Genomic DNA, 13,957 nt, shown 5'->3' on the forward strand with positions numbered 1-13,957 from the left:
AAGATCTCTAGAAAGCTAAAATTTCTTCACCATATAACTGAATAAGAATCAAAAATAAGTCTTTGTTACTGCTTATATCTGAACTAGTTGAAAACCTTCTCCAGAACTTCAAATACTAATTTGTCTTTATAGTTTTTTAAATGCATGAGTTCACATCCATCCTATTAGGTGACATCAGTTTAAAGAGAGGGAGCAGGTGGGTATCTAGGGATTCAGAGAGCAATTTTATGTGACACTAAGTGACCAGATCCTGCGGTTGGTCCAAACAAACTGTACATCTATCCAGCATTATTTTTTAAACTTTGTTTTAATAGCAAAACTCTACTATATTGAAGCAAAAGGGTTATCTACTCTGTTTGAAGCACAAGTTGGAACTTGCCCACCTTAGCTCTCTTTTTTAATTCTTTATTCATGTAACTCCAAGAAACCCACAATTTGAAAACTTCCATTCTGATCAGTGTCACCATTTATTCTTTTTCAAAATTCCAAACCTGGTGACTCTTTAGGCCTCAGAGTTTTGATGGTGTTTGTTTGTTTGTTTTTATAAAGTGCTGTTTAGTATATGCTTAGTTGTGTCGCTATCAGGTGGCTCAAACCATAGAATGTTCCATGTATAAAATACAACACATGCAGCCAGTTTGCTGTAGCAATCATGCGAGTCAGGGATGGGAGGTGAGGACTAGAGCTCTGGGTTGTAGGCTGTCCTAGAAGCTTCCCCGGCAGAAAAGCTTGTCTATGGGAATAGAAATAAACTCCATTATAAATACCTCTGAAGTGATATGAACACAAAGAGAATTATTCATAGTGGGGAGATTTTAGTATTTTTTCTTTCAAGCATTTAAGATAGGAAAAGAAGTAAGAAAAAAATGTGCTTTATTCTGCTTCTCCTGTGAAATATATATAATCATAGGCTCACTACTTTGTAGGGTAGAGGACTGGTGATGAAGAACAGATGATAAAGAGATTTGAGGCACATTTTAAGCTAGTCCATACATTCAGAGAAGGGAATTAAAGTCGCCAAAATAAGACTCTGAATGCCAATATCTCAATCATATTTATTAATATTCTTTCTAGATTATTCATAAATGATGCTTTGCAAAAACACGTGCTGTCACTAGCATGTATAACTCATAGAGTATTTTTATAACACTATAAAAATCAGCGTGAAGGATCCCTATGGTGATGGAAACGTTCTGTGTCTCGACTGTATCAATATCGGTATCCTGTTTGTGATCTATTATAGTTACCAACGAGGGCTATTGGGTAAAAGATACAGGAGATCACTCTTTATTATTTCTTATAACTGCATATGAATCTACAGTTATCTCAAAATAAAAAGTTTAATTTTAAAATTAGAAATCAAAGTTTCACTTCTCCAGTATTTTTTTATTTTCCTATTGCTTCATTGTCCCTGCATTTTTTCTCTCCGGATGCTAGGCAGCTACCAGAAGACAAAGACATATAATTCTATTTTCCAGTAGCTGGCAAAAATAAGAAAATAATTGGGGATCAAGCTGTAGCAATATCTGTCTTTATTTTACTTTAAATAGATTTTCATAATGTAGTTAAAACATCAGCTGCAGTGTACATACACTGTGGTAGGTCAGCATTGCCAGTATGTAAATACTATAGTCTTAGCATGAGTTCTCTCATATCTACATGTTTGTAATATAAAGTTAAGGATATAAAGATTTGAGATGATGAAAATATCACTCATTCCAGTTATCATTAAATTAAATAGGCCTATGGCTAAGCCAAATTTGAAAACCAATTTCAAATTATTTCATTTATATATGTGTGTTCTAGCCCAAAGCACAGAAGCTCAAGAAAGAACATGCCTTTCCCCTTTATTCTCACATTACCTATTCTATTCAAAGGCTGTTTCTATAATAATTTCTGTTGTTGCTTTTAAATTGCATAGTGCTACTTGTTTTTATATGTATTTTATAAATACAAGAACATTTTAATTGTTTCATCTTTTTTAAATGTCCAATTTGTGAAATAAATCTTACCGGAAAACAGTGGATAGAATGTATACAGTTTGTAGTAATAAAGTCACCACTCCCTAGGCTTAAGAAATTTAGCTTTGACAGGATCATAGACATAGCCACCATGAATCCTTCTCTGATGCCATCCTGCTTTTTCCTTGTAGAATAACCTTTCCTTCTCTTGCAGATAACATCTATCCTGAATCTCATGTTGCATTATTCTCTTTTTATTAATAGTTTTATCACCTATCATATGCTGTTTAAGTTTACCTGTTTTGGAAATTATGCAGATGAGATGTGCCAAGTGTATTGTTTTATGGTGTGCTTCTTTTGCTCAGTATGTTTCTGAGAAATGCCCACGTCAATGTGTGTAGTTCTTTCACTTTCACTGTGACATAGTATTCCAATAGATAGTTTAATTTACCTATTCTGAAGCCAATAGGCTATTTTTTTGTTTCCTTCAGTGAGGCTTTTTTCCTACCATTGTGATGCAGGTGTTCTTAAAAACTCCATCTTCGTTGATTCTTCCCTTTTTAACACAATTGGTCACTTCCTCCTTCTGGAAGCATGCTCTTCTTCTGAAACATCACACTTTCCCACTCTTAGCCCTTACCTCACTGGCAGCTCCTTCCTGTTGCCTATGTTGGTCTTCCTGACCACTAAGTATAAGGGTTCACCTAGACTCTCTCTCTAGACTAGCCTATCCAAATCTATTGTTTTCTTTAAATATCATCTGTAAAATGAGAACTGAATTTTTATCAGCAGCTTCTTCACCACCCTCGTCCAGATTTATGTGTCCGATTGCTCTTACTTGATGTCCTCATTTGAATGTCTAAAAGGCATCTCAGGCTTAATATGTGTAACAACTCTTGATTTCTCCTTTAACAATATTTCCTCCAGTTTTCCACCATTCATCCAGGGAAACAGCTAGGAGTTATTCTCAGTTTTCTTCCTCTCCACTCAACATTGAACTAACTGACTCTTAATCTTACTCATACAATCCTACTTTAAGCTACCATTGTTTTTTGTATAAACTAATGCAAAAACCTCTTATCTCTCCTCTTTGCCTCCATGGTCATCCCCTGCTACAGCCAAATTATGCACAAGAGCCAGAATACTCATGCAAATATGAATAAAATGTGTCTCTTTCCTGATGGAATCCTCCAGTGTCTTCCTGACACACTTCGTGTAATGGACGTACATGATCTGACCCCTGCCCACCTCTCATGCTGGCCTCTTGTACTTTTGTCTTTCTTCCCATTGTATTGGTCTTCTGGCTCTTCCTCTAACATTGTGAAATGAGATGATTCCAACCTCCTTTGTAACTGCTGTTCCCTCTGCCTAGACTATTTTCCTCCAAGTCCTTATGTGGCCTGTTTCTTTACATCACTGAGGTCTCTGCTCAAATATCACATTAAGAGCTTCCCTGAGGAACCTTATCTAAAGCAGTACTTTACCATCACCCTGCATTCCCTTACCTAGTCTTAATTTTCTTCATAGAATCCATATTTATGTAAACATATATTGTTAATACTATAACCTTTGTACTATCTATATCCTCTGTTAGAATAGGTTCAGTGAGTGCAGGTATTCTGTTGTTCACATCTGTATCCACAGTATGCCACCTGGTCATGTGCTAGGAGTTTAATACTTGGTGGCTCAATAATAACTAAATGCACATTACTTTGGTACTTCCTTGATTAAGTTCTCATGCTTCATTTTACAAAAAACGTCATTATTCCTTGGGGTATTTTCATATCTAAGTGTGAGCAACAAGAGACCAATTTCTTTTGCTTTCTTCTTTCTCCCCTCTGCCTTCTCTTTACTCTCCTAAACTCCATCTTCCCAGAATTTCCAGGTGAGAAAGAAAATGTAAATATTCTCTCTTTTTCTCCGTACTTATATTTCATAACATGTATTATTTGAAACATGATTTTTAGTATGTTCACAATTGGAGAAATTCTGTGAGACAATAGTAATTTTTTTTTTCTAATTCTCTTTCTTAATCTATTTTAAGGCATCTATCTTTCCTAACCTCATTGTTGTGATGTGTATTTATCTCTCTAATTTATTTTAGGAGATTAGAAAAAATATAAAACCCCATGTTTTAGTAGTAATGTCATTATGGCGCATCAGTTTAAGAGAAATAGAATTTGTTTAAGGAATAAGGATTTGTTTAGGACAAGGTTGGAGGTATTATAGTTTAACTGAAGTGGTGTTGTTTAATTTTTAGGAGTTGAGAAGTACTGAGACAATTGGTCGTACTGTCATATCTCCAGCTATTTCTGGGAAGGACTTTGTGAGAACCGAAGGCACCTTGGTCTTTGAACCTGGCCAGAGAAACACCGTATTGGATGTCATCCTTACTCCAGAAACAGGGTCTTTAAATGCATTCCCTAAACGCTTCCAGATCTTGCTTTTTGACCCAAAAGGTGGTGCCAGAATTGACAAAGTGTATGGGACTGCTAATATCACTCTTGTCTCTGATGTGGATTCACAGGCCATTTGGGGACTTGCAGATCAGCTGCAGCAGCCCCTGGATGGTGAGGTTCTCAGTAGAGTGCTCCACAGCCTTAGCATGAAAGTGGTCATGGAGAGCACAGATGAACAGCTCAGTGCCGTGATGCATCTAATAGACAAGGTAAGAAGGCCTTGCAAGTGTCAGCAGTTGGTTTAGTAAGGTTTCATACATTTAAAAAATAAAAACACGTAGTTTTAATGTCAGTTATCATGGAATTATAATAGAATTAAATTTTTGAACATAAGAGTGGAATTCATCATATCTGACACAGTACTTTTGCTTGCATGTGACTTATGCCTACTTGGAAACCTCAGTCCTAAGCTCAGAGAGTGATGAGTAATCTCCTGCAGGAAGGACTGCGCAGTGTCTGAAAAGAGGCCCTAGATGTCAGAAGCTATGGGCTCTGTCTGAGTCTCCAGAAACTGGATGAATAGCTTTTGAAACTGCATCTCACTTTTTTGAGCCTGTAAAAAAAGGCGAACTATATAGTTCTTCCAGTTTAAATGCCACAGAACAGGAGCTATTGCCTTCTACTTGTTCTTTGCTCCTTCTGGGCACTGAAAACTTGCACAGAAAAGGAGAACTTAAGAATGACCAATGACTTCAGGCATTCAAATTAGTGTGGACTTAGGTCGACCAGGTTTTATTTTAAACCTACTTATTATTTACATTTCTGCAAATGATGGTATTAAATGGCGATGTTAGACCGTAAGAATTAAGAATGTAAGTGAAAGAAGATAAACAAAAAGAATTATTACTAAAGGAAAAGACTCTTGTGGAGTGTTTTCGGGGGCTTTCTTATCAAGGTATTTCTTATCAACATATTTACAAGTAAAAAGTTTTGAGTACATGTAAATTTCTAAATACTGTATTTCTTACATAGTGACTTTTAAATACTTCAAATGTTCAAAGTAGAGTTTTAGATTATTATCCCTATTTTACTTCTTATGGTATCTTTTAAAATACAATGCCCAGAGGGTAGAAAAGAAAACTATAAAACACACTGGCGAGAAGAGGAGGCCTTGCCAAATAGCTTGTAAGGCAGAGAGAAGTGACTGCTATTTCACACGAAGTTCTAGAGATAAGAATTTACTCCAGGAAATAGTTACTTAAATTTTCTAGCGATAGAATGACATAGGACAATAACAGGTTCGTTTTGGCTAAGGAGAGGTAAAGGATGTATATTTAACTACATTTTAAAAAACAGAATTTCATTTTATATGATTTAGAGAAGATATAAGGACATTCCACTACTTTTTTTTTCCCCCTCAGTTATGTAAGAGAGCTGCATATTATTGGTTGAGAATCAACACTTATTTAACTGGAGTTATCAAGTAGTACATCTTGACTTTTTTTTTATCAATTCTGTTGTGAATAATGAAACTAAATTAGGAAAGAAGCTCCTTTAGAAAAAAGTAATTAACTTTTTTAAAGTAACCATCAGCAAACAGTACAATTTTTTTGTCATATGTTAAAATAAATTAACATGAACTAAGTAACCTGGGAATTTTTAGAGGAGTAAAATATGCTTTAAGTGTTATAAAATATTATAAAATCAACTAGAAAACATCATTCAGATACTTAAAAGGAAATTGTTATTGTGTTCCAACTGAAGCAGCTTTTGCTCTGATTATTTTCAAATCATGTTATTGTTACTAAATTTTTTTAATGTTATGATATATTGTTTTTTGAAATACTATTTATATGTATGTCATATCTGGTGATTTGAATAACTGACTTATTCAGTAGTTATATATTTATCTACATATAGGTATTACATAAAGAAAACTGAAAAATTTTACTGAGTAACACAAAATACTTGAATAAACAGAAATCTGTACCTTGTGTGGTGATAGGAAGACTCAATACCATAGAGATAAGTTTTCTTTAAATTAACCTATAAATGCAGTATAATCCCTATCAAAATCAGTAAGTTATTTTGGATTTTTTTTTAACTTGAACAAAATGATACTATAGTTCACCTGGAAGAATATACATGTGAGAATGGGTGGAAATTTTCTGAAAAAGAAGAAAAGTGAGAGTGACCTCACCCCATCATATGTGAAAATACATTATGAAGTTACAGATTAAAACGGTGGCACTGGTGCAGGCATAGACATTCAGATCACTGGAATAGAACAGAAAGTGCAGAAGTAAATGCAAGCGTATATGAAATTTCTTATATGATAATGGTTGACACTTCAAATGAATGGGTCAAAAATTATTATTCTGTAAATGGTGTTGAGACAGCTGATTTAACTATTCGAAAGAAAAATAGAACTGGATCTCTATCCTAAACCTACTCCAAAATAAATACCAGACAGATCCGAGATTTAACTGTAAAACAAATCATGAAAGCAAAACACACAGACAAATCATTTTTAATATATAAGTTTGAAGTGTGGAAGGTCCTTCAAAAGCATAAAACAAAACCCAGAAGTCATAAAAGAAATGATTGATAAACTTGACCACATAAAGTTTAAACAGAACATCTCTTTGCATATACCACAAGCTAAGTCAAAAGACAATTTAGTTATATATCAATTATATCTCAATTAAACTTGGGGGGGGGAAAGTAAGAAAAAAAGACAACTAATATGTGTGGTGAATATTTATGCAAATACATGTGTAACAAGAATGTTTGTTTCAGCATTACTTATAATAACAAAAATTGGAAAAAATAATAGCCATTTAGAGGGCCTGGCATATCTATAAAATACAAAACAAATTTATGTTTTAAACATGTTTAATGATGAGAATAAGATAGTAATAAAATATGCACTGAAAATGTAGGTAATCACACATGGTAGGGTTGAAATTTTAGCAAATAAAATACAGGCTGCCCAGTTAACTTTGAACTTTAGATAAACAGTGAATACATTTTTTTAGTATATTGCAAATTTAAAAATTGATATTTTTATTTGCATGCACTATTTGGGGCATTCTTATATCAAACAATTATTGGTTGCTTATCCGAAATTCAAATAGGGTCACTTATGCTTTATCTGGCAACCCTTCATGTGTTTAAATGTACTTAATATATGCTTTAAGCCTAAGGAATCCTCAAACTCAGGAATAGAACTTCCTAGTATTGGATAGAACTTTGTTCTATAAGGGCTTGTATTTTAAGTGAAAGTATTTTAAATTTTTATTTTTATTCTCCCCCAGAGTCTAACTTCTTTGAAACAGAATCTGCTCTACACTGTGTATGTATGTATGTATGTGTGTGTGTGTGTGTGTGTGTATATATATACACACACACACACACACACATGTATATTTATAGGAAGAGCTCAGTAAATCTTACATATTGGTATTATACTCACTAGAAGTGACTACTTATTTAGGTTCAAAAGAAACAAATATTGTGCTAAAAAAGAGCAAGAACCTTAAATGACTCACTGTAAAGAGTTTTTGGATAAAATTCAGCTGTTGGTTGGGCAAATTTTTGCTATGACATAATATATTCTATCTTTTGATTTTCCTAGGTACGGTGCAAAGAAAATTATTTTAAATGCTGTCAGTTGCTTAATAATATCAGTCTTTTAAGACTGCTGGATACGATATGCACATTTTTAATTTTTTAGTATTTTGGTCTCCAGGTTATTGAAGCTTGGTAAAACATGAGTCAGGAGGCGTTGCCTCTAATTTTGTGTTCTGGAACACTTGAAAGAGCACAGAAGTAATGTTCTGTGAAAATTCAATAGACTCTCCTCTCCCTCCAAAGGTCTCCTTTTTTTGTTTTCTCTTCTGACAGTTTTAAAAATTTTTCCATGGTCAATTCGGGCTTTCTTCTTTTCTCTAAGCCAATTTTGATAATTTTGGAGGTTCTTTTTATTGTTTATGCAAAATGCCCTTTTAGAGCCAGAATATTTCTTGTTACCATGTACTTTTTTATGTTTATATATCTTATATTTCAAGAATTATTTCTTACGTTTATTTTATAATCACACTAACAGTGATGCAGACTTAGCTCTATAGTTTACTGCCCAGTTTTGTATTTCATGCTTGCAATAATTTCGACTGACTTGTCTGCAAGCTGAGTCAATAGTGTTGTTATTTTAGGGCACGCAAGTAGGGACGTGTTTTGTCACAGCAGGGTGGCTGTCACGAGTGCCTCCTGGGCCTTGCACCATCTCCGTGCTCTTAGACAAGTGAGATATTCTCTTTCTGCCTCAGTTTCCTTATCTGGAAACAAAATAAAACAAAATAATACTAGTACCTCCCTCATGAGATCATTGTGAGAATTATAGAAGTTAACATAACACGCTGAGAACAGAGCTCATACAGACCTGTTACATAAATGGCCCTCTGGGGCTTTTTGTGTATGTATGTGTGTTCTACTAAAAGAAATTTTCTTTTGCCCTTAAATGTAAATAAAAGGTTGGGTGGCTCTAGAATTCTTGGGTCACAGCCTTTGATCCTTAAACTCCATATGTTGCTCTTGGGGCTTCAGACATTTCATTTACAAAAAAGTCTGATGTCAAACAAATGTTTGTTTCTCGGTTAGTAATTTTTCCCCCCGTCTGGTTTCCAGTAGGATTTTTTAAACTCTTCAAATAATATTTAAAAATCAACCAGATACATCTGGTGTTGTTTCTTTTCCTAATTTTCTCTGGTATAATGCAAGCTCTGCATTTTCAAACAGGATTATTTCTTTACTTTATCAAGAAATTTTTTTTTCTTCTGCCAGCTCTTTTTGTGTGCTTGTTGTATCTTATGAATTTGTCCTATTTGTCTGATATATTTTCTCTGAGTCCTGGGAGCATTTCTTAAGCTTCTTTTCCATTTAACATATTCAGTTTGTTTCAGTTTCCAATGGGGTGATTCATTGTTTCCATTATAATTTTTCCTCTGTTAAATTTTTCCTCTGTACCCTTTATCATTGTTTCCCTGTGGATTAATTTCTATTCTTCCTTACCAGCTGTCTTTAAGATGCCTATTCTTATAAACTTAGATCTTCAGTTCAGTATCATCTTAGCACTGTATGGATGATATACCTAAAAAAAAAAATATGGGGAACATGAGCCACTTCCTCAATGTGCTCAACTAATAGGAGTAACAGACAAATCATTCAGCGTTGTCATAAATTCTTTAATAAAGGTACATGCAAGTTACAAAGAGAGTGATTATGTATACGATCAGGCAAGTGGAGCACAGTATAGAATTCACAGAGAAAGTGATGACTAATTTGGATTTTGAAGAATTAATAGGGACTTCTCAGGTATATAGGAGTGGAGTGAATGACAAGTCAGTAGCTTCACAACAGTGCCTATCAGACAATAAAGATATGGTCCCCATCATTCTAGCAAGGAAAAAGAATAAGTCACGAAAGCTATTTTTTTCTCTTACTCTTCTTGTTCCTCAAACAACAAATAAACCCAGTTCTTCAAGGTAGGAAGGTTAATACTTATAGGTAAAGGCAAGAGTGCCATACGCTCTTGACTACTCACGTTTGGAAAAGGATTTTCTCATTTGATGTTTTAGAAATTTAGTGACTTATTGTGGTGGCTTCTGTTCATTGAAACACAGATAATCAAGAATAATCTTGCTTCTGTTAAGGACAAATATTCTTGTATTTATTTCCTTAGTTGTTGGTCAGAATAAGAAGCCTTTGGGGGTAGATGTAAAAGTAAGATTAGTTTTGACTCATGATGTTAATTATTGTACTTAAAAATAAGTGAGCCATGCAACAATTTTGGGCTTTATCTGTACAGATTATTTAGTTATTAAATAGAAAATATTTTGGTGATTATGCCTTTTTTATAAATGATTATGCATTTTAAAGTACAAATGGATGTATTTGAAATATTAATTTTGATATTACTTTCTCTTAAATTCTTTATAGATTCATTTTTTATTTTGTTAATGGTAATAATAAGGAACATGCTGTATTATACCATATTTATCATTTAAGCAGTTTATTTTCAAAGATGGATTTTCATAATTGGATTTTTTTTTCCAGATAACTGTTGAAGGGAAAAATCAAGCATTCAGTATTGAAAGCCAGAATCTTTTCTATGAGATTCTTTGTTCTCTTATTAACCCAAAGCGTAAGGACACTAGGGGATTTAGTCACTTTACTGAAGTGACTGAGAATTTTGCCTTTTCTCTGCTGACTGATGTTACCTGTGGCTCTCCTGGTGAAAAGTAAGTTTCTTTTAATACACTAGCTATAGCTTATATGTATTCCTCCACAGTTTATAAAATAAAATGCAATGTAAGTAATGATTATGCAATCAGTACACTATACCTAATGGGCAAATGAAGTTAATTATTTGAAGAAAACATAGCAAGTACATTAAGAAAATAAATTTATACTGTCCACAGTATTTCCCTCTTGTTTCTAAAGTTCTTTATTTAAACAAAGTCTTATTGCTTACTCTTATTTATATAATGAGTAGAAGATACATTCTGATTAGAATAAAAAAAGGAAAGTGATTCTAACCTTTAGACGCCTTTCGATGTGCTATTAGTTGTGCTTCCCCCAGAGTTATGGTTCAGTTTCCTCCATTTGGAGTCGGCTCTCAGAATGTTGTTGAACTTCAGACTGTTTCATGGCTGGAGTTTCATGGCAGAAAGTATGCAAGAGGAAAGGAAAAAATAGAATGTGGCTCATGTTCGTTATTAACTATATAATTAATTTTGTAGCTATATTAATATTATTTAGAAGTCATGGTGTTCTAAGTTGCATTCATAAGGTAAATTGGATCAGTTTAGTACAAAGATCTAAAAATATTTATTTCCATTTGATTTAACATAAAAAATGGCTGATAATAGAACATGTTTGGAAATGAAGATTTGCCCCCAGTTCTCTGAGTAATATATTTTATTTAAAAAGCAATGACTATTATTTAATGGGACAGTCTGATTAAAAGTGTTTATAATCTCTGTAAAGTTTATTTTCTAATGAATGTTCTTACTGGTATTCATTAAGTTACATTGAAATTCAGAGATATTTTGAGGACTACATTTAAAAAATTTTGTATAATAATTTAAATCATCTCTTTATTCGTGGGACTTCCATTAACTGACAGGTTAATTAAAATATTGGTTGGATATGTAAAACTTTAACTTTAGTTCTTAGATCACAGGACACATGATGTTCAAAGAGATAGTCAATCTGTATATAAAAAGGTTACAAGAGAAATCAAAGAATAAAATAATAATAATAACTGATATTAACTATACCTCTGCTCTAGTCCTGATATTGTATTAGCTTGAGCAATATGAATTTATCTTTTTTTTCTAGGTAAAAATAGTGTATCATATTAAAAACTTTCTATGGTTTGAACTAGTCTTTACTAAAAAGTTGTACATAAATTATTTTACCCCTACAAAAGGTCATTTAAAGTAAGTGTTCAAAGGTATGGTTAGGGCTTTTATTATTCCTGTTTACAGATGTAGGAGCTGAGGCTGGGGACCTTACACAGCCTGCCAGTGGTCACATGGTTAGTCCATGGTGACGCCTAGCCTCAATCCCAGGCTCGTTTGACTCTACAGCCCCTGCCGGCTGCCGTGCCATGTGGTCAGAAGAGATGTAAATACTTGCTTTGTAACAAATTTTTCAGACTTTCATCCCAGGTCAGCGCCAGGGTGTGACTTGAGGTTCAGGTACAAAGCCAGCATCCTCTTACCCTGTATTCTTTTTTTAACCCTGATGAGTGAGTCCTGGGGATTGAGGTTTGCTTAATGAGGAGTGTCAGCAAAGCATCTGAACAGTTCTGCATACACTTTCAGGACCCCTTTCTCTAGTCCTCTCCACTGTTCCTAAACACTGTTCCATCGGAGACCGATGATTAGCAGTTCAGCTCCTCAGTATTATTTATAAATATCTCTAAGTCTTCAGAACCCTCTGAAATGGATCGCTTCTTTACTTCAGGTCAGTTAGCACTGAGGCCAGTGTGTGTGTGTGTGTGTGTGTGTGTGTGTGTGTCAGGGAAAGCTCTAGGCTCTGCTGCCTTCTGTTGGAAATGGAGCACATTTGGCAAAGTGGGGCCTTGGGCACAACTGCCAGATGGCATGTAGCCACCTGGAGAGAAAGGAAAGTTGAGGACAATGTTAAAGAATTAGGTAAATCAAGAAACAGGGAGACTGCTTAATGAAAGGGGGGCTAAAATTGAGTCAGGGAAGTATGATACCTTGAAAATAATTAGGTTATTGAAAATAATTAGGTTATAGAACTAACATAAAGGTGACATACTGATTATAAAAAATAAGAGAGAGATCAGGTCAAGACTAGTATTTTACTCAGAAAACTCCGAAGATGTTGACCATTCTGATACGCATTATCTGTGCTTTGTCCTGAGCAGTATTCAAGGGCATCTACTGAGAGCAGAGTGTTTAGGAATCGAGCAGGGATATTGAACATGATGGAGTCCAGAACAATCACTTGGAAGCCAAGTAAAAACAATGTCAAGTGGCATTAAGGGCTGACTGAGGTTGATCACTGTGGACTTGAGGTGGTGCCAATATACATGATCATGTGGGTTCCCCCCACTGGATTTTCCCCTCCTCAGTTCTGCCTGTGTGTAAAGCAGATTGTGAGATTGATCAAAGTATAGTGGAAGGTCATGGACATAGGAGGTTAAAGTGTCAGGGAGAGTGTAGTCATCAGCAGGTAAGAGGGGCCAGGAATTTGTCATAGTTGTGTCAAGGTTGAGGACAATCTCTGTGCATGTATGCAAAGGTAATGGTGTCCACAATGGCACTGACTGGGCTAAGTCTCAGCAGTCTAGCGGGGCGGGAGGGGGTAGATCTGCAGCCATGTGGCTGAGGGTCACTGACCTCAGCTACACTGTACATGGCTGGGGGCAGGGTTCTGCAGTGGTGGCTTTTAGGTGAGAGTCACCAGTGAAAATGTGGGAAGCTGGATGGGGAGTCTAAGAGATGAATTTTAGGCTATTTTGGAGGTGTTTGTGGGCTGTACAGATTTAGGTGCTGCAGTAGGAGTCTTGGACAGAGGGTCTAGAGCCCTGGAGGAATGGCTGGATTAAAGATAGTGATTTGAAGGCATCAATTCAAATGTGGTAGTTAAAACTGGGAGGGCAGATTTTTTTTTTTTTTTTTTTTTTTATGGAGAGTACATATAACTAGAGGAAAAAGTTAGTCCTTACCCTTTCTTTCATTTCTCAAATCTTCCATGGAAAATTTTTAGCTCCATTTTTCTAGTTAGGGTTCTTGACAAGATATAATTTAGATCCATGGTATAATAATACACACTCTACATCTATTGTGGCCTATATAACTTTTTAACATGTAATGCATAATTTTTATCTTAATATTCTCTAAACTTTTCCAGGCAAGTTTCAGATCTTCTTTATCTTTGTATTTCTTCATTGTTTGCAAACTTGATGGGTCCACAACAAGATGTTTCAGATTTGCTGGAGGACTGGTTAAAAAATAGAAATTCCTAGATCCCCCAGCACCCTCCCTAGGCAGGGGTTCT

General features: G+C 34.8%; 1 protein-coding gene across 1 annotated transcript in view; it reads left to right on the forward strand.

Moving 5' to 3' along the window:
• ADGRV1 (adhesion G protein-coupled receptor V1) overlaps positions 1-13,957 on the forward strand; it is a 469,718-nt gene that overhangs the window by 190,855 nt on the left and 264,906 nt on the right. Inside the window, 2 exon segments of the mRNA XM_015590540.2 lie at positions 4,222-4,629; positions 10,475-10,659. Of these exon segments, the coding sequence (XP_015446026.2) occupies positions 4,222-4,629; positions 10,475-10,659 (593 nt within the window).

This window comes from Pteropus alecto, unplaced genomic scaffold (assembly GCF_000325575.1).
Source record: "Pteropus alecto unplaced genomic scaffold, ASM32557v1 scaffold20, whole genome shotgun sequence".
In the NCBI taxonomy this organism is placed as follows: domain Eukaryota; kingdom Metazoa; phylum Chordata; class Mammalia; order Chiroptera; family Pteropodidae; genus Pteropus; species Pteropus alecto.